The sequence below is a fragment of the Ambystoma mexicanum genome, chromosome 14 (genome assembly GCF_040938575.1).
Source record: "Ambystoma mexicanum isolate Mex_15411 chromosome 14, UKY_AmexF1_1, whole genome shotgun sequence".
NCBI lineage: Eukaryota > Metazoa > Chordata > Amphibia > Caudata > Ambystomatidae > Ambystoma > Ambystoma mexicanum.
In genome coordinates this window covers 155429530-155449951 of record NC_090940.1, presented here as the reverse complement: position 1 = coordinate 155449951, position 20422 = coordinate 155429530, and the positions used below count along the sequence as shown (strand labels likewise).

The window sequence follows — 20422 nt, the reverse complement described above, 5'->3', positions numbered from 1 at the left end:
GTAGACCCCAATTGGTATGGGGCTTGTTCTTATATGTTTCAATGCTATATCTAGCGAGAAGCACCTGCATGCATTTTCTGTAATCTTCTCCTATCATTAGGAAACGCTGCAGGGTTTCTATCCGAGGCATTCAATGTTCTGTTTTACATGTTGTATCTTTGACTTCTTTATTAATGTCATTGTATTAGTTTGAAACCTTCATGGTTTTTAACTTGAATTGGATCACGTAAAAAAGTAATGGATTTATGCTGGTCTAAACATAAATATTAAATAGCTGTATGAATTTTGTGAAAATTACTGCTGCATTATATCAGACTAAATAAGTAAAGAGCGAAGTTCAAAAAAGCAAACTATTCCTTTATACAAATGCTAATCGTTTTTTATTTTTCATTTTGAGAAGATATAACCCTGGATTATGATTTAAACTACCAGGACTAGAGAGATGTTTTAGGAGTACCAGCTAGTTATTCATACTTGGGAACTCGTCTCCTCCTTCAGATTATTTTCCCTGACAGGACATTTTCCTCTCCTACACGGCAACTCTCCTCCTCCCTCCACTCTCCTTCCTCCCACTTTTTAGGAATTGTAGATTAAAAAATGCAATTTACTCCCTAACTGCGATTTGTTGTGCAGTGAAATAAACGCGTGGAAGTGTGTTGAACAGAGTCCAAGGAATGTAGACCAAACTGTTGTGACCCAGTGAAACAAAGTTACTAGGTCAGTCAACAGTACATTCTTAGTTAACCTGGCCAGCGAGTGAGTGGAGTTATAATTAATGCTGAGTAAATCTAAGCTAAATTCTGCCCACAGCAAGGACTAGGAAACGTGAGAAGTGTTAATCGACCTGGGTAATGAATAGGGTAGTTTTATGCCTCAGCAGTTTATTTTCAGGATATTTGTTGATTTGAATGCTGGATTTATTTTTTGGTTGATAAGTGGTACTTGTGCAACTTCAGTGGCCAAAATAATTATTTACAGTGACCTTTCTGCCTCTTGAAAGATACCTCCCTCATTCCTGCTAAGCATTCATCCAAACCTGTTTAGTTTGACACTGAAATGGCAATATTCGGTAAAATCTGAATGGAGGAATCCTCTAGGCCACAGCTGCCCCCAACAAACAGAAAATAGCACTAAACTAGTCGCTCTCATTCCCTGCAGCACACTTGGTCCCTCCTTTCCCTAAATCGCATTCATGGAATGCAGCATTGCTGTGCAAAGCGTATGCAATAGTAGATGGCCTTACTATGCTATCTGGGTCTAATGGTATCTGGCACTTAACAAATTAAATCTGATTTAATAACTTACCATAATGGAACCTGGACTGCTATACTAAGCTAAATGGGCTTATCTTTGCATTACTGTGAGTACCTCGACATTGGACGCCTACTTGAGTATCGAGTGTTTTGCTGACCGTATTCAATGGTGTTACTGAGTAAAACCTGGAAATGGAGAGTACAGCACATTATTGCACTTCCTAGGACAATGATATAACAATAACTGGCAAATTGTGCTTATGCCCAGATATCATCCAAAACTGTTGGCCTGGTCAATGCTGTTTTTTCTTTGTTTCACAGCCAGCATAATCTACTGTCAAGTTCCAGTCTCTTGAAAAATTGCTGTTCAAGCACCTCACCATGTGACATATCCAAATATTTGCTCTTGAATGGGGGATTTCCATGGGCGGTAATGTTTAATTTGGTCTTCCTAAGCTTACACATAAGCTATTCTGAATGACAGAAATAAGCTGTCAAATGTGAAAATATATTGTATGTTCACTGGGTAGTCTGAGCACTGAAATGTCTTTTGTCAGAAGTTCAGTGGAGCAATGTTCTTGTTAAAATTGTCCAAGTTTTATCAGATTCTCGTATTCAGATGTTCTGATTCTATTTTTTATTTCTCATTACTTCGTGCTGCTTGATCGGTTTAAAGACAAAATGCTTTTTCAATCTCACCAGACAAAACATATTTTATCTTGTTGCCTGATAAAACATGTATGATCGAATACGCGATCTCCTTTTCATGCCATGATGCACCTGTTTAAAGGAATGTACCGTAATCTCTGAATTGTTCATGCGAGCAGCTGCTGAAAAATCAGTACAGTGTTCAGTTTCATTCATACTTATATTATAAATATGCCCCATCTGCATTCCTAATTGGAAAGTGAAATGGACAATTCTTATAACAATACATGCTTGCTGAAACTTTCATTAAAAACATGCAGAGACTGTAACGTATAAATGTGGGTCAGTTTCCAGATTTTCTTAAAATAAACTCAGCGAAGTAAAAAAATATATACGTTGAGGAAAGGATTATACAAAACAAAAGGTAATGGCTGGAAGGTTAAGAATTTATCTTAACCTCTGGCCGCAGCTCTGGGCAACGCTCCAAACCATCGATCTTTAGCCTGCCGAGCCATTAAATAAATGGGGAAGATCATATTCAAATCAGTCTTAGTTCCACCCCAAAAGGGGTAGTCCAGCCCAGACAGCCTGGTCACATGTTTTCTGCATGAGACCACAAGCATCCCCAGAAATGTTTTGGCCTCATTGGGCGTTCTTAGTGAGGAGTAGCTTGGGTCTCTAGCCTGGACTCCTTTTTGCAATGGTGCAGATGGCTAATGAAATGGTGGTGTGGAAGGTTGCCCAGAGCATTGCCAGTGATTCAGATTTAGTCAAAACCTTCCACCCATCACTTATTTGGTTATAGAGGGAAGGATTATGGTACGCGGACAAGAACGTTTTTTTAATGGACATGTTCATCCATGGTTTGTATTCCCCAAAGATGCAAAAGCAAGCTTTTATTATTAAGCACAATAAACGTATTTAAGTGCTTGTAGAATTCTTTTGTAATTTTACAATGATTAAATTATGGGTAATTTGTTGAACCGATGTGTGTTTCACAACGTTAATTATCCTCTGATCATCAGAGCTCTTGTGTTATTTACAATTAAAATGAGTGCATGAAAGGTAAGCAGACAATACACTATGGTGGTCACTGTGTGTGCTGGCACATGGGCTGTGCTGTACTTCACCTCAGGGAATTATAACATGTATTGAGTTGTGCAACCCATCCTTAACATCAATCATTAAAACAATAGTCCACTCCAACACTTCCCAGCTATTCCAAATCCTTCTTTCTGCAACCCTTGTACGCTTCAGAACCGTGTTTAGTTAGTCTAGTTTTCTAAGCTTGAACCTTATCTTTCATACCCAGTGTTTGAGCTGGGCTACTCGCCAAGTTTGTTGCTTTAGATTTAAATCATCTCAAGTGGGATCTGTTTGTCTAATTGTTATTGCAAGAAAACAACATAATTTCTATGTTGCTGGTGAAAGGTTGCCAACGGACTACATAGCAAATTTTAGTCCAATTTACACTGAAGCTTGAAGTCGCTTAGTTCGAACAGCAATAACTTAATCAGTGTTCCTTGGCCTAAAATGCTCCCTTCTCCTTCTAACTTGTAGAGGGTCATGGCTGTACAAGGGGTGGACAATGGAACATGTGAACTTGATACTGAGTTGTGCAGACCGTGCAGTGGGTAACAGCATAGCATTTAAACTATTTAGGTCACTTTAGGGCAGATGATCCTTACCTGACTTCTATAAATACTATTGGACAGCACACAGTCCAGTGGTTAATGACTGGCAGTATGTGTTGCAGTTAGATCCCTCTGTACGCCTTGAGATGCAATCTCAAAGGAAAGGGACTTCATCAACTACATAATGGATCACCGGACTACTGTCTCACATTAGTAACCCTTACTGAGTAAATTAGTCTGAATTGGGCTCGAAAGGCAAATTGCCATGCCAAAGGCCTCTGCGCAGGCAACAACCAGCTTCCACAACTAGCACAGCAAGAGAAAAAACAAATTGAAACACATAGTCTGATTTGAAACCCCCTGCTTAGTCGAAGGATCATCTGACAGCAGAAGAGAGTGACACACATATGACTAGCGTCCTGCATAAGCAATTCCCAGGGATAAACGAGATTCTTGGACAGTCTCCTATAAGGACCAATATTCTTTAGAGCAAGCTTGTCCATAAACCGGTCTGCGTTCTGTATACAGTGACCTTGTCATTCTTCCAATTGAGCTGTGCGCCACTTAGAATGGAGAAAGGTTCCCTGGAGAAATAAAGAATAGAGTGAGGCAGTTAAGGGACCCAGGGAAGTGGCAGTCAGGATGAAACTGAGAGATTCCTCCACTGGGTCCTCCACAGCAGGGGCGTATTATGCAAAATGGGAAGGGCAGACCCTCATGTGTCTTAGGTGAAGAATGTAGGTGGGGGATTTTTACCCAAAGACATGACTGTGCCCAGACAGCCAGAGAGAGTGAAATGTTTTATCACGTTGCCCCAGTCTTAGGAAAGGCATTGGAACAACACGTCAAAATTGCACCATGGGTATTTGAATGACACAAAGTCTTCAGATGTGTTAAACCTCATGTGACTCTAGCCATAATGAAAGCTAAATGAGACAGCATTGAAGTTGGTTTGCCCGTTGTGGATTGTAATTGGGTTTCCTGGTGAAAATATAAGCAAATATGGACGAAATGTGTGGAGTTGGATGGACAGACACAAGACTGAAGCACTGTGGAAATTGAACTACACAACACAGCTGAAGAGAGCAGATTCTCTAGTGGAGACAGAAATACGTGGGGTGAATTTCAAAGTATTGTGGAGTTTGTGGGGTATTTATGATCACTGCCCAACTCATTGTTAACATTGTTCTTCCTGTACTGGTTGTTGGGTGGTTCTATACTTGCCAATCAGTTAAAAGTATTCTTTTCTAATCTAAGAAAATAATCTAAGAAATACAAATAAATATCAAAGAGAAAATACATATAATATGCTCTGCCATTCTACTGCCATCATCATTCAGGTTCTGGTAAAATGCTTTTGGCCCTCAGTTGTGCATTCATCTTTCAGTGGGTGTATCCTCCTGCAGTAAAGCAACCTGCTTCATATTTGTTCACCAAAGTATCTGTTTCTTTTTGTGTTACTCCTACCTAAAATGGACTTTTAATTTTGTGATTTTTCTTTTACAGAGACGAAAAAAAGACTACTTTTGCTTTCTCTTTAAAGAGTATAAATCCTCTTAATTCATCATGGATGACATGTCACCAGAGGAAATCCAGCTGCGGGCAAACCAAGTCACAGATGAGGTAAAGTCCCCCTTTCCCCTAACTATTTTGGCCTGTATTTTCATTACATCTCTGCCTTGTAACTATAGTCTCTATTTACAAAATACACCCTAAAGAGTGTCTTGGAAATTACGGGTAGTAAATAAGTTGTATGGCAATATTACCCATGTTTTGACTGGTCGTGCATAATGGCTAAATATTGACATGTAAGAAAATAAATGGTCTTCTATGTTCAGTCGTAATTTATTGCTCTGTAGACCAATGATCATCAGTTGCAGGAGTCTGAAAAATATATCTGAACTTTCATGCTTGCCTGCTAAATGTACTTCTCCCAGACCAATACAAGACAAAAAGTCTTGTTTTCTTTCAGAAAATAAAGATCTCTGGCATGGGATTTATTTTATTTATTATTTCATTTTAAAGTTGTGATAAGGCAAAATGGTGGTGCAACTGCTTTGAGGCACAGCAGGGATGGGGAACAGGAACAAGGGCACATTCACGTGAGTTTGCAATGTAATAAGGCGCATTCCAGGATGGGGACAGAAAATAGCACAACAAGCATACATGGGTACTAAGGATAAGTAGACTCATAGGGAAAGCAAAATCCAAATTCATGGGAGAGACCAAGCAGGAGGTAGGGAACAGGTGGTGGGTAGACCCTATTTTGCTGATTTCCAGCAGAATACTGTAAAGGACCGTTCAGATTTTAGATCCAGTATACGGTTCCAGTATTTGGACCCAAAGGCAGCAATGGAATGGCCACTGTGTCGATTTCTTCTGAATTTGGGTGTGCTTAAAAATATCCGTGAGGGCGATCTCAAGTTTGAGCAGGTCAGTCTCTTTTTGCGACAGAGAGGGGGTGGGTGGAGCCTTTGTTGGAAGGGTCTAAATAAAATGAGCCTTTCTTTCAAAGATGGCATGGTAGGGTGCCAAGCCTTGATGGCAAATTTGAGTAATGGTGCCTTATTTTGGAATTGCGACTGGTGGATTGTCTTTAAGGCCTATGTTATGAGTTAGAGTAATCTAATGCTGATAGAGCCTGGGCTTGAGAAGGTTCAACATTTTGGAACATTTCAAGGAATTGGGCGAGTACCCCATCTGAAAGGTAGTGTGACCGGGTTGGGTTGACCAAAGAAAATTCAACAATGACTATACATAGAAGGGAATTCTGAAGTTAAAAAAAATAATAATGAGTATTCTATTGTCCGTCAGTAATGATTAAAGAAAACCACTTTTTAAGAATGTAAAGTTGGCCTAATCATTTCTAAGTCTCTGCCAGCTGTTCCCCAATAGTGTTACATACTTTCTGTTCTTCTTTTGCTGAGATGTGGACTGATTTTGGGGACATCAAAGGTTTTTTGGGGAGGGGGGTCGGATCTTTGCTCTGACCAGCTATGCTAAATGGTTTTTTCACTCCTAGGGATTGGCCTAGGAGAGTTTAATATTTCAGTTTTTGTTTTTCGATGTGCAATTATCTGTCCGCAGATATTGAGGAGGGAAGGGCTAGTGTGAGGTGGGGTATGGCTTTTTCTGGGTGGTCTTTTAAAAAAAAAACATTTTATTTGACGTCAAATTAGATGTCCTGACTGCCATGAGCATTTTTACTTGGTTGCTGAAAATGTGGCTTTTATTATTGCTTCGGCCCGCTGTAGGTCAACACATTAATTATATTCCCGAATTCTTTCTGGAATCTCCCAACTCCACTCTAGATTAGTTTGTATATTTGCTACAGCCCAATGTAGATCAGCACAAATATCTAATTATATTTGCTAATTCTTTCTGGATTTTCCAAACTCCACACCTGATTAGTTTATATAAACAATAGCTTATTAATTAATGGAAATTCCAGTATAAAATTAAGAACATCAGCTGAATTGCCTATTGTACTATGCATTTAATTTTGTAATTCTATTTTTATATACTGTGGTATTATCTGGTGAGAGCACTTGGATGGCCCCATGAGTCCCTAGTGATCATTTATTGTGGACATGTCTAATCACTGGACTGTTTAGAGAGGGGGCTCCTGCGAGCCCAAGCAAGATACCATTGCACACTTAGGCTCTTAACAGCCTCTGTCTTTATCCTTCTTAGTCCTCCACTGATTTCCCTCTTCCGATGTCACAGCTTTCTGGGCCCCATTGTTTAGCGTTGACTCACCTATCCATAACCTATTTACATTGCCAAAGGTCCTAGAGAAAGGGGAAAGAAAAGCCTGTAAATACTCATAGACCATCTAGCTTTCCAGGTAGTGTAGGTTCTGCCCAGCCCCGGCCTGTGTCCCAATGCTCTTGTCCTTTGTGAAAAGGACAACCAGGGCTTACTTCCCAGGTCCAGTGAACCTTTCCTACAGACCCCCACCTACAACTTAGCAGAAATATCCACCTGCTAACAGGTTTAAGGGACCATTTTTAGGTTCAGTAGCTAGACCTCGACCCACTATACACTGAGACGGAGAGTCCAGTATGCAATCACCCATGTTGCATGTGTATCCTACAGAGGTACTCTGACGACCCAGACATAAATACTTTGCTCTGAAAAAGCATATGCCAAATGTGGTGACATTGTGTTGGTTATGGTAGTAGGAGAAAAGGCACCAGTGTCCAAATAAAATGGTGACTCCCCACATGAAGAATGCCAACACGTGTGCAGTACGGTTCCTGGCAACTATTGATCCTGGACCTTGAGTGACAATTCATAAGGCATATAAAATGAAGTGGAGCACAAGTGGACCTCTTGGCATATCTGTCTCTACTGGAAATCAACTGGATGTGATCCTAGATACTGTTGCTTTACTATTTAAGATTGCATCCACTTTAGTAGCCTGTGACTGAGGTCCTTTACATCATCAAAGCCCCGAGCTTACTTTAGTCTTTTCTGCAGTGCGTCATCCAATCCTATCAGTCTTTTGTTCCTGTCTTTTTTTTCCTCCTGCCGCTTTTTCTCTAAGTCTTTTAAGTGTAATGTGCCTTCTTCCCTTGCATTAATGTTAACTTAAATTGTTTTTGTTTTACTTGTCTTTTTATGTGTCTTAAATCGTGGTGTTAGTTCATTTTGGCAGTATGTGTCAGTAGTACCTTTTTCAATCCTTCATTTTTGTGCATAATAATTTAATGCAAAACTATCACATTACACCGATGAGCATAATGGATCCGGTTGTTGGAAGAAAAGGGCCCCCATACACATCTAATCGGTCTGCTGAGATTGTTGTTTCATATACTAGTTAGACTGAAAGCAATTCATCTGCTTTAGCGGCCTCATGTGGTAACATAGAAGTCCTAATATGTGTTGATATATGATGCAGAGCGCTGTGAAACACTTAGCGCAATAGAAATAAAATATCAATTCAATTCAGCTGCTCCCAGTGAAATGCCTCTAAATGGAACTCTGTATTTGACAATTGCCGTAACTCCCTCCCATGCTACCACCATTATAGTTTATAATTAGTATATATTTGAAACAAATGTGTGCTCTTCAGGATTTCTCAATAATGTAGTTTATTGTCTGGAAATGTGGAATGTTTACGAGGGGGCGGGTCAGGAGAGGAAAATGTAAAGGGGTGTAAGCCTGTTCATGAAAGAAAGAATGGAAGAAAGGATGATGGAGGGGAAAGGAAAACGCAAAAGGAATAAATCAATAAAAGGAAGGAAATTAAAGCTTTTAGCATTTAAACCTGGAGATAAACAAGCAGAGTGCGGCTGTGAGTGTGATTTTCCGTGGTTCACCATGAGGAGACAAGGTGACTGTTTTTTTCATTCCTCATTTTGCCCCTAGACACATGATCTCATCTTAGCGTGTCACCCAGGGTGCTATAAAAGAGCTAACGTGAACGCCCTACAATTGGGAAGGTATTTGGTAAAGACTTGCAGCCCTATTTCATTGGGTAAATGAATTATATTCACTTTTCTTAAACCTCTACGACGAAGCACCTAGCGCACGTGAGTAGCTGCTAAAAATGTCTACAGAGACCCGTTTGACAGAGAGACTTGCACATACTAAGCGACTGCGGGCTAGACTGGCCTTTGAGCTGCTGGATATATCTCCATCTTTAAACTTTCTTTAGCGCGTCCCACCCATAGTATGACGTGCATTTACAATTTAAGAAGTGAGGCAAAGGGGGACAACTAGAGAGCCCCAGAAGTTGACTTTACCACGTGGGATGGTAACGGAACCGATAAACATTCAAAGTCCATTTTCAAGTCCATGCTTAGCGCACAGTCTCACAGGGAAATTTCATCAAGGACAGCAAAGTTCCCTCGTTCTCAGGTTTAAATGGCAGGGTGGAAAGTGAAGTAATGATTGTCTCAACACTGAACCACTTCTGGCTGAGGTCTTAGCCACAAACTTTGAATACACCCTCACGGCAACCACATTAAAAAAATACCATATTGGATTCAAAACAACAATCGGAAATGTTGACGACTCTGCCGGGTAATGGGAGGGTGTGAATGGCAAATTAAGATCTCTGAATGAGATGATGAAAGTTATTAAACTGGAGTCTTACTGCTAACACCAGTACAATTGTAGACATGGAGTGGACAAAGTAATCCACTCTCGGAGTCCACCTTGGAGGAATTTGTGTGGTTGGCACCAATATCTAAGGAGGACTACCAGAAGGCTCTAAAAATCGGCTCAAATTTTGAAGGGAAAAATAATCCTGGGAAAAAACCAACAGAGTAAAGTACCCAGCTGAATGGGAAAACCAAGAAAAAACTGAAAAGACAGCCGAGTCAGTTGCTGGTGGAACCGGCTGGAATACATTCACATGAAAAAGAAATACATCAAAGAAGCAAAAAAGTCCCGGAAGTCGGAAGCAACTCAATTTGTTTGCAAAATCAAGTTGACCCATTTGTGTAAGAAAGATCGATCAGCAAAGAGTAAAGGAGTCAAAAGTAGAAAGAAATTGTAGAAAGTTATAATGAAAGTATTAGAGGGGCGAAATAAAAAGTGGAGGGAGAAGCTGGCAGCTGCCATAAATATGGAGGAGCCAAGGGCAATAACTGTCGGTGTCCAAACAGAAACACAAGTGTAACCAAGAAAGTTAGCACTGATCTTCGTGAGAGGACTTGGGGCCTCCAAGGAAGATAATTTGGTCTCTGGAAGTCAGGGTGGAACTACAGGGGTGCCAGATGTAAATACAGTAGTGGGCATCAATCCTGAGATTGATAATGGGAGAGAAAAATCGAGCCTGGAAGAACAGCACAAAGATTGTATAATTATCCAGACCCTAACAGAGCAAAGACAGAGTAAGGACCCACATTTCGATTCAAGTCCAGAAACAATGTTGAAGCAAAGAACTTTGTATTGTAAATGTTCAGCTAATCAGACAGATCAACAAACTACGCATCAAGAAAGGAGACCGCAGGGTACACAGTTGAGCACAATCCCAAAGTTTTGGATGAAACTGGTAGTCGAGACAAGGACGAGGTCAAGGCCCCTGAATCGAAGTATGATCCTATCCATTTTTAAAGGCATTCCAGACCTGTTTTATCTGTCTACAGTTGACATTGAGTATATTCGATTTCCACATGCCAAATGTACAGACATTGTGGAAATGGGTATCAAATCAAGGTTAGGAGTAAGTGCTATCTTGGAGGCAAGTGAAGAATTGATGGAAGAGGGTTACGAGGTTTCCCCTAAAAATAAGTTGTATATAAGCGGTAATAAGGTAACACGTAAGACCACCATGGACATGGAAGGTGTGTAGGCGAAATGTACATAAAAATGATGCTACCAAAGATGGACAAACAAATGAGAAAGATCTGACGCTAAAGCCTTAATGCCAGACATCCTGACACAGGTCTTTCAAATATCAGGGTTGCCTGAGAAATCTCTCTAGCGAAACAAGAACTGAAATTGTTGGGTTGGAATAAGAGGGGCTCCAGTTATTTTTAAAACACGGTAATCAGGGGAATATGTATTTAACCAGTTTGATATAATTGTATTTAAGGAGACATTGTTAAAATAGAGCTTTAAGGTGGACAGGTTTTCAGTTTTCCAACAGCTGGCCATGGGTGAGGGGGCACGGAGACCTTCTCGAGGCCTGGTGATCGCATGCAAAAATTCATTCTTTGTATTCTCAGAGCTATTATGTAATTTAACACCAGGAATTCTGGCTGTAAAAACTGCCATTGTGGTTGGCACACTTTGTAAAGTGTGAATAGTGATCAATCTATACTGGAGCCCCTCCTGTTCTTCCTGGTTGGATTTTCAGTAGTCACTCTCAGATTTACTTTTGAGCATTCATGTTCAGTTCCCATCTGCCAGTATAATTTTATTGGGGGATCTGCACTCCCAGTGTATCCATATTAGTGGTCTGGGGGGGACAAACTAAAGAACCAGCACTAAATGGGAAGAGTTGGTATCGTTTTGACAGAATGGAACATATTAATGGCCAATGGGAACATTGAGGGGGAAGCCCTGCCAGCAGCTACCTGCAAGAGAGGTGTGTGGTATTCAACCATAGTTTATCTCTTTCTCTCAGAGGACTTTTTTGAGCAATGTAACCATTTTTGTGTGAAAAAAGGGGTCCAAGTGATCATGAAATGCTCGAAGGTACTCTCTCCCAGCCAAATGAAATTAATTTGGGAGGAATACCATTTAGATGAATTATGTTCAAATAATGGGAAAAATAGAGTTGTGAAATTTTAGAGCAGGGGAATCGATCTAATAGTCTGAATAAAATCACAAGTGCCATGTGCGATAATGATTTGGTGATAATGTGTAACCCAAAAAGCTTTGTAAATGTCTTGTGGGACCTAAACCCACCGGATAGGGCGGGCAAACAAACTACAAACAAGCACAGACATCGCTTTGGTGATATGACTTGGGAAAAGGGAAGGGAATTGAGGAGAGCACTGTGGGTATTAAATTGAAAAATGGGGATGAGGATGTGTACCTGAGTGAAGTAAAATCATTGAGAAACAGGTATAGAAATTGGTCGATCGAATAAATATTTACGCATGCTGGATTGATGCTATGGGCTGTGGGTCAGATCAATTCAAGAAACCTTTGGTCTTTGATTAATTCAACTTTGGCAGAGCAGAGTAATCCACAAAGTGTTAAGAAATAGGGGTCCCAGTAGCGCTGCGCCACAAAGGTGCCAAAATTAAATGGCGAATGGTATTTATTTTGAAGGTATCAACAGCCTGACACGTGTTTCGAACTTGCTTAGCTCTTCTTCTGAGGCTTGTATCCAATAGAAAATAGAACCAGCTCAGTAAGGCAGGGAAATTTTGCTTGTTCTGCAAGAAACTCTATTCTAGTAGTGAGAGTAGTTGCTTTAATGAATAATGGGTGCAAGCGCTGTGGATAACTTTGACTTACTCTGCCACTCAACTTTCTCTTAATCCACAAAGTGGTGTTATACAGGAAAATGTGTGGTGGGAGCATTTACTAAAACTCTATGGGGCTGTTCTAGGTCCTAAGCTTATCTCCTCAGAGGGTGTGACTTGGGAACTGAACATCACACAAGCGGGGACAAGAAAGACAGAAGAACTGATAAAAAAAAAAATCCTCAGCCTCTCGGGCCGCTGGCCCCAACGGTCTGAGCAACCACATTTTTTTAATCTGATGTTGGTCTATGTTCCTGCTTATTGACAGTGCTATTTAAGTTAATAGTGAGTGGAAAACATTTCCCAGAGTCATGGAGGAGAGCCATTATCATCCCAATCTATAAAAAGGGGGATCATCCGGATCCTATAAATTAACAGATGCAGATGGGAAGATTTTTGCAGGTTTGGTATTGAGAGTTGGAAAAGTGGGCAGAACAGAAAGCAATTTTATCGAATCATCATGTTGGTTTTCGAAGGGTTCTCTACTTCATTGTATGGCCTGGTAATGAGCACAGGATGTAGCGGGTCCTTTCAAAAGGGGGGCCCGACACTTTATGGTGCTTGGATCGATTTATCCCAAGCCTTCGATACTGTTATCAGAGAACATTTGTGGGGTAAATTGAGAAGCTGGGGTTTACCTGAAACCTTTCTAGCTATAATAGTTGAGATACAAAAGGATTCACAACTGCAGGTTAGGCTTGATAAAAAAGGGGAGACTGTCTAGTGTTATCAAGACGGAAAGGGGGGGGGCGGTAAAACCGGGATGTATTGTGACTCCTTTTCTCTTTAACCTCTACCTATCGGATTTGGTAAAGAATCTAGAGCGGTCCGCGTTGACCAGTCCTAAGATTGGGAAGGAGAGAATTAATTGGATTGCCAACGTCGTGCTACTGGACTACACCCAGATAGGTTTGCAATGTATGTTGAGCACACTAGAGGAGCACGCAAGGTTAAATGATTTGAAGAGAAACCCCTCAAAAGTCTAAAATTGTGATATTCAAGTGTCCACTTAAGGCTGTTCATCCATTTGTATGGTGGTGAGATGATCAAATCATCCCAGTTGCTAAAGAAGTAACATGCTTGGGGGTCAATAGTGAGATCCTTTCCAACTAAAATACATCTAGTATCAACCTTGGAGGGGAAAATATTGCAATTTGCAATACGTATTGTACATTTTCCTTCACCCCGGTCATAAAATACTACACTGGTAAGGTTATCCTGTCCTTGCTATTTGGTTTGGATGCAAATCCACAGTCGAGACTAATGGATTGGGATGGATTGGAGGGCAAACTCTGGAAACGTGTATTAAATCTCCATACTGTGCCCCAAATGCTAGTCCGAGGTACGAATTGGGCCTTCAGTCTATGAGATCATTGATGGAGTGGAGGTGGGTATCTTTGTATAGGCTTATCCTGGTTTCCCCCAAATCCTCATATGAGGGTGTAGGTTGTGCATTAGCAGGTTCTACCAATTGCTATCGGATTGACTTGAAGGCCCAAGTACTTAATTCTCATTAGATGTTAACGCACAGAAATCGATCTGATTCAAAATCCCATGAAAGTGAAAGTCAATAAAAATAGCTGATTGGATCAGGACAATTGCATGAATGCGGATCTCGATTGCATCTCCGTCACTGTCGTGTGTGGACAAACCGCGAGCGTGCTTGGCCACGTACTTGATAAGATTTCCGGATCCTTGTATCAGGTCGGATTTTTGGAGATTCCGCCTCAATTTGCTGCCCACATGAGAAATGTTACACATTGGGTATAAGGAGTATGGGGACAATCTCTGCCCACTATGTGGTGGAACTAGTAAACAGACTCTAACTTTTGAGTGAGTATGCTGGGACATTAGTAAGGAGAGTGATGAAATTGTCAAGATTTGTGGATGAAGGGTGGTGGTTAACAACCGTCTTCTAGGAGAGACTGGTGTCGGGTCACAAAACACTCCTAACAATGGAAACGTTAAAAGAGCTAAATCTTACTGCTGCTTAACTGTGAAATTGTTGAAAGAGTTGCATTTGATTATTTTGATTATAATTATTTGTTTCTTTTTAGATTGTGTTTGTGTAAAGCCCTAATCTTGGGAGTGGACGATTTTTAGGTTAGGGTAAATTGCTAATAATGGAATTGCGTGATAGTCGAAAGAGCTAAAATGTATCCTTGTACTGTTTTAAACTGTAATTTATTTTTGTGAAAAGTCTGACTACAACACAATAAAACAAATATATATATATCCTGGCAACCACCCGGTAGTGATCAGTCACGACAGTTCCATTAAAAAGATGTCCACGCACACCCTAAAAAAGTTAGAGATCTGCTATGGGCCTCCCCTAGAACCATCCCCTCCTATCTCAGAGAACACCCCACACTGGCAGTCTTATGGGCACTCTGGAAGCCGAATAAAGATAACAAAATGTTGTCGTCCTGGCCGGCCCCTTTAACGTCGCGACACGCAAGCTTGGTCAGATATGGGGTTGGAGAGAGTTTCCCAGCTCTCCCGTGAGGAGGGCTTCATTGACTACGAACAATTGACCGAAGCACTGGAGGATAAACCACCAACAATCTTTGAGTACTTGCGTTTGAAGGGAATTCTGACTCATCCTTGGTGGGCTGACAATCTAACCCACCCCCTTACCCTCTTTGAAGAAGTATTAACTAAAAGTGTCACTCGAAAGGGCTCCCTGTCCAAGTTCTATAGTACCTTGAAAACGGCTAATCTGGAGGGGAGGCAACCCTTCAAACGTATATGGGAAGAAAGGCTGGGCATGGCATTAGATGACCATACATGGAGGGCAGTTTTCAAAACCATATTTACTGGTACTCTGTACACTGCAGCCATGGAGCATAGTTTTAATATTCTCCACTCCTGGCATCGCCCCCCAGACACCCTCTCCAAAATGTTCGCGGAAGTATCCCCCTACTGTCTTAGGCTGTGTCACCAAAGAGGCACATGGTTCCATATGTGCTGGGGATGCCCGGTTATTCAGGTGTTCTGATCGGAGCTTCTCAGCTGGATTAAGGATATGGAGGGATTCTGTCCAACGCTTCTCCCCTTAGAAATCCTCCTGGGTACTCCCATGCTGGAAACGGAACAAAGTGCATTCCCGAGGGTCATCGGGGCCATGCTGAGGGCGGGGAGGCTAGCACTGGCCCAAAAGTGGAAAAGCGCTTTTGCACCAACCAAGGAGGAGTGGCTCGGTAAATTAAGGGTTATATTCACTTATGAAAAACTTACTGCAGTAAAAAACGATAGAGTCTTGGAGTTCTCACAGGAATGGACAGCAGTTCTCCTCCACGATGAATGTGTCTCTATGCGACTGTAATGATGGATCCCAATATGTATCTCCCGGGCTCACCCCAGCGCCGGCCCTAGAACGGGAGACTGTCCAACATTTTGCTTGGATCCATGCTGCTCCCACGATGTCAAATTGTACAACAAACGCATATAATGATGTTCGAAAGTTCTCACTGCTGCTTCCGTAACCTGCAAAAACCTCAAAGCTTGGTATGTTGCAAAGTTGGGGGGGGGGGGGGGGGGGGGAATTATGGGGGAGGGGGGTGGCAGGATGGGAGTAAAAAGTAAAAAATACTGTCAGTTATGGTGTCCAGTCATAATATCGAATGCAATATTTTCGAAAGTCAAAATGTCGAAAATAAAAATGTCGAATTACAAAAATGTCGAATTTATTTCGATATTTTTTCGAATTAATGTTTAAATAAATAAGTAATTAATTATAGTTTATAAAACATAATTTTTTTAAATGGTTAAAGGTATATCCATGGTGGGTGGGGGGGATGGGGAGGAGGGGGGGTTGGGGTAGGGGTTTGGGATGGGTTTTTTTAATAATTATTTAATTAATGTTTTATTAAATACTTTTTTTAAAAAATTAAAGGTATATCCATGGGGGGTGTTGGGGGGGATGGGGAGGAGTGGAGGGTTGGGGTAGGGGTTTGGGATGAGGGGTTTGGGGGGGGGCCCCAATAAAAAACGTTAGTATGTGTGACATTTTACAGTTATTTTAACACTGGTTTTTCAATTTTTTTTTTTCGACATTTTATTTTCGAATTAATGACTTTTTCTATTATATGTATGTGTTTTTGACATTTTTGAATTCGACATTTTTTTTTCGACATTTTTGTAATTCGACATTATTTTTTCAATATTATGACTATAAACCATCAGTTATGTTGGCCTAGTGTATTGCTGGTAGGGATTGCTCGTGCACCCTACCTTATTTGTATTATGTCAATAAAAACAAAGTTAAAAAAAAAATAATAATACATATCATGCAGTACACCATGACGATCACCTAAGGTCGAGCAGTCTTTGTCGATCCATTTAGAACGAACATTAGGCATAGAACTGTTCATGTTTTCTAGCTGCTGCTAAGCCTTTGTTCATATTATCTCGGACCTGCATTCCGGCCTTGGAGAACATGGAAATGATAGGCCCGTTTACAAACTGTTAGAGACATTTTGCCTCACCCCTATAGTGAAAACTCTCTAACCATCTAACGTAATGGTAGATCATCCAAAATAAAAGCGCAGGTGTTTCAGTATTGGCTATAGTAGAGCAGTCAGGCTTCCCTTTAGGGGGTGAGGAAGGCCGGCAGGGAGGTAGTTGTTGCCAATTATTACCCTCAACGAATACTCCAGACTGGTATACTGAAAAATATACACTTTCGTTTTTTACAAGGTCACTCATATAATATCTGAGATTAAAATAGGTACATACAGTGGAGCATAGTGTAGTTATAAAAACAGTAAATTATCAGTTGTGACCCTAAAATGCAGGCCTGCAACTGATGGTAGATGCTATACATATAGACTTTGAGAGATTGGCAGAGAAGTGAAGCCTAGACAATAGAAACATTAATTTTATATTATCCTATTCAGGAGCCAAAATGCCATACTAAAGCTGGTCACAGGTTTCCACCTATACTCTAGCACAAAAGTAAAATTAATAAAACATGCATAGTTGTATAGCTCGTAGACCGAGGGAACAGTGGTACATAATGTCCAACAAAGCAAGTGGGCTACCAAAGTACACTACCCAAGCCTGTAAGGGCATATTACAGCCCAAGAAAAGAATCCTATGTAGCTAGAAATTATAAAATATAAATAAAGGCAGGAGTGTAATAAATCTGGGGTAGATGCTTAAGTTCCAAGTCTTGGTGGAAAACTCCAGGGACCCTGGGGTGGGGGAGTGGCCAAGAAAAGGTCACCCTGGGAAACGGGGCAATTCCTGTAGGCAGATCAGCGGTTATGGTGAAAAGCCAGGTGTGGAGAAGGCAGCAAATTACCCCAGGGGACACCAGAGAAGACCCAAAAGAAGAGATCCAGTGCAGTGATCGAGGCCCAGCAGCCCCAGGCAGGAAGGAAGCGAAGCAGGATTCAGACCAATGTAAGTCCAAGGCCAAATGCGGTTAAATCGGTCCTACAGAACCCAATGGCCATGCACCCCAGAAACCCCCCGCGGTAGGTATCAGGGCTAACGCATCCATCCTTGGAGCTTAGAGGAAGGTATTTCCAATGGCAGTTCCCGAAAAAAGATGCGAGGACTAGGGAAGAGGGGGCAAAGGGAAGCCCAGGAAGGCCGTACAGCAGCCAAGATTCGCAATGGGGAGCATAGGGGAAGGACAAAGAACCCAACCAGTTTGGTCACACCTGATCCTGAAGGTACAGCAGCTCTGTGGCCCAATCCTCCAGCTGGTAAGGAAATCTGCAGGGTTATCCCTCCAATCACACACCAGGGAACCTAAACAAAGATTTTGCCAGCCAGCCTATCAGGTTGGCCCCAAAAACATGCAAAGGTGCAGGTACACTCCCACAGGATATGTATTGGCCGACTTAGTATTTGGGGACCGGACCAAACCACAATGGAGGGTGCAGGACAGGGCTCAAAGTGAGCCCATCTGTGCACTGTAGCCTTTTATTGGCCTGCATCGTGCCTTCCCAAAACAAAGAATGGCCCCTAAAACAAAGCGGCCGAGAGAGTTTTAAGAACACACGTTTGTATCCCCAAAGGCTACCAAAAAGTTTCATTGGGCTACTAATGCGGTAAATCAGCTCGCACCCTTGGTGAAGCCCAAATCAAGCGGCCACCAGCTCACTCCAATTTAGAGTTTAAAAAAAAACCAGGGCCAAAATACAGGGCTTAAAAATCACCCCAGCATTCAAATGAGACTGCAGTACTCCCAAAAATGGAATTCTGCCCCAACACAAACTGTCCACCTCCAGTTACATTGAATATGCTAGGAAGCACCTCTGTCCTCGGGTTCTTAGGGGCTACCATAGAAACCTATACTAAAAAAGGGATATAGTAGAAAGGGGACTTCAGCAGAAGCGAAAATATATCAGAAAACCTAAATACCAAGAGGGCGGGGGGGGGAGCAAAGAGTAGGGGTACATTAAAATGAGACTGCAGTACTCCCAAAATGGAATTATGCCCAACACAAACTGTCCACCTTCAGTTACATTGCATATGCTAGGATGCAGTTCTTAGTGTGCTTCTTTCAAGAAAAGGGTGTTATGTATGCCTTTCACGAGCAGTGCCACTGTGGTTCCAGCTTCCAGACATAATTGGATTGTTGTACATAGTGGTGGTTTGAAACCAGCATAAGGGCATTGTGACATTAATCGTCGTGAAGATTACTTCAAAGCAGTCTAAAAACTATTGGTAGGGTTTGGTGGCAATGTGACATTTGAAAATGGTCGTACAAAATGGCTGTACACATTTTGTGGTTTTGTAAACCTGTCCTTGCAGCATTAAGATTTGTGGTTTGTGTAGGGGTACACAAGTTAGTAAGGGCATGTTGGAGTGAAAGCATAATGTCTTGTTTGCGATAGCCCTCTCCTTCACTGGATTTTCTGCAGCAATTTTAATTCATGTCTTATATTCTAACCTTTTTATCTTACTTTCCTAGTCTCTGGAAAGCACACGGAGGATGCTGAACATGGCTGTGGAGGTAGGAAGACTATTCATTTTCTCTTTTAAAGTATTCATAATCATCAATTAACAGAACTCTTAAAGAATAATCATTGTAGCATGCTCTCGCACGCACAACTACAGACCTTAGGATGCTAATTTACATCAGTTTATTTTGGACATTTTTGGAATAACACAAAATGCATACCATCTTTAAGTGCAGTACTTTCAGCCAGTCAACAGGAGTCCTATCTTCATATTCCCATTGCTGAGTATTCTATTTCCTTTGCCACCTTGTAAATCTGCCTCTGCTAAACTGTTCATGTTTTGTATGGCCTTTCCCTCTAAGCCAGTGGTCTTCAAACTTTTAGGTCTGTCCCCCACACCCCCCCCAAGCAAAATGTGGGCAGGCCGGGCCCCCCCAAAAATGGCAAATGGACAGCAGGTCCAAATGGCTATGATCTATTGCATGCCGTCACCACACCCTACTCCCAGTATGGTCCCTGGGCTCCCCCACCTGCTCCCATCACGGTTTCTGGGATGCTTCATCCCACTCGTACCCAGTCCATGGGCTCACCCCACCAAAGACCCTGGGCTTTCCTCACCCTGCTCCCACCACCGTCCCTGGGCTCCCCCACCCTGCTCCCAGCACAGTGGCGGCTGGTGATTTTTTTTTTTTTAAAGTGGAGGGGCATCAATATTTGCCCCATATATTCCATATTCCATATCGACCGAGCATAGCGAAGGAGCCCAAACCAATCAAGAGGGGATCAGGGGGTTGCCCCCCCACCCCCTTTGGGAATTATTTTAAGATGATGGCTTAAAAAGTCACTTTTTAGAGCATACTTTTACAGTTTGCAATTGGCGCTGGGGGGTCCATGGGGCAGGTATGATATTTTTTACTGGACATCTATAATAGATGTCAAGTAAAAATATACCATCCATGTCCCCTGGGCCCCACCCACAGTGCCTAACACAATCAACATGATTGTGTGTATGCAAGGCGCTGGGGGGCCTAGAGGGA

At 41.7% G+C, this 20422-nt stretch overlaps 1 protein-coding gene across 2 annotated transcripts in view; it reads left to right on the top strand.

Annotated features, from left to right (window-relative positions):
- LOC138527536 (synaptosomal-associated protein 23-like) overlaps positions 1 to 20422 on the top strand; it is a 358067-nt gene that overhangs the window by 118221 nt on the left and 219424 nt on the right. For both annotated transcript variants that reach the window (XM_069638783.1, XM_069638784.1), the window contains exons 2-3: positions 5042 to 5158; positions 19397 to 19438. In XM_069638783.1, coding sequence (XP_069494884.1) covers positions 5102 to 5158; positions 19397 to 19438 — 99 coding nt within the window. In that variant the 5' untranslated portion in view covers positions 5042 to 5101. The remainder of the gene's footprint in view (positions 1 to 5041; positions 5159 to 19396; positions 19439 to 20422) is intronic.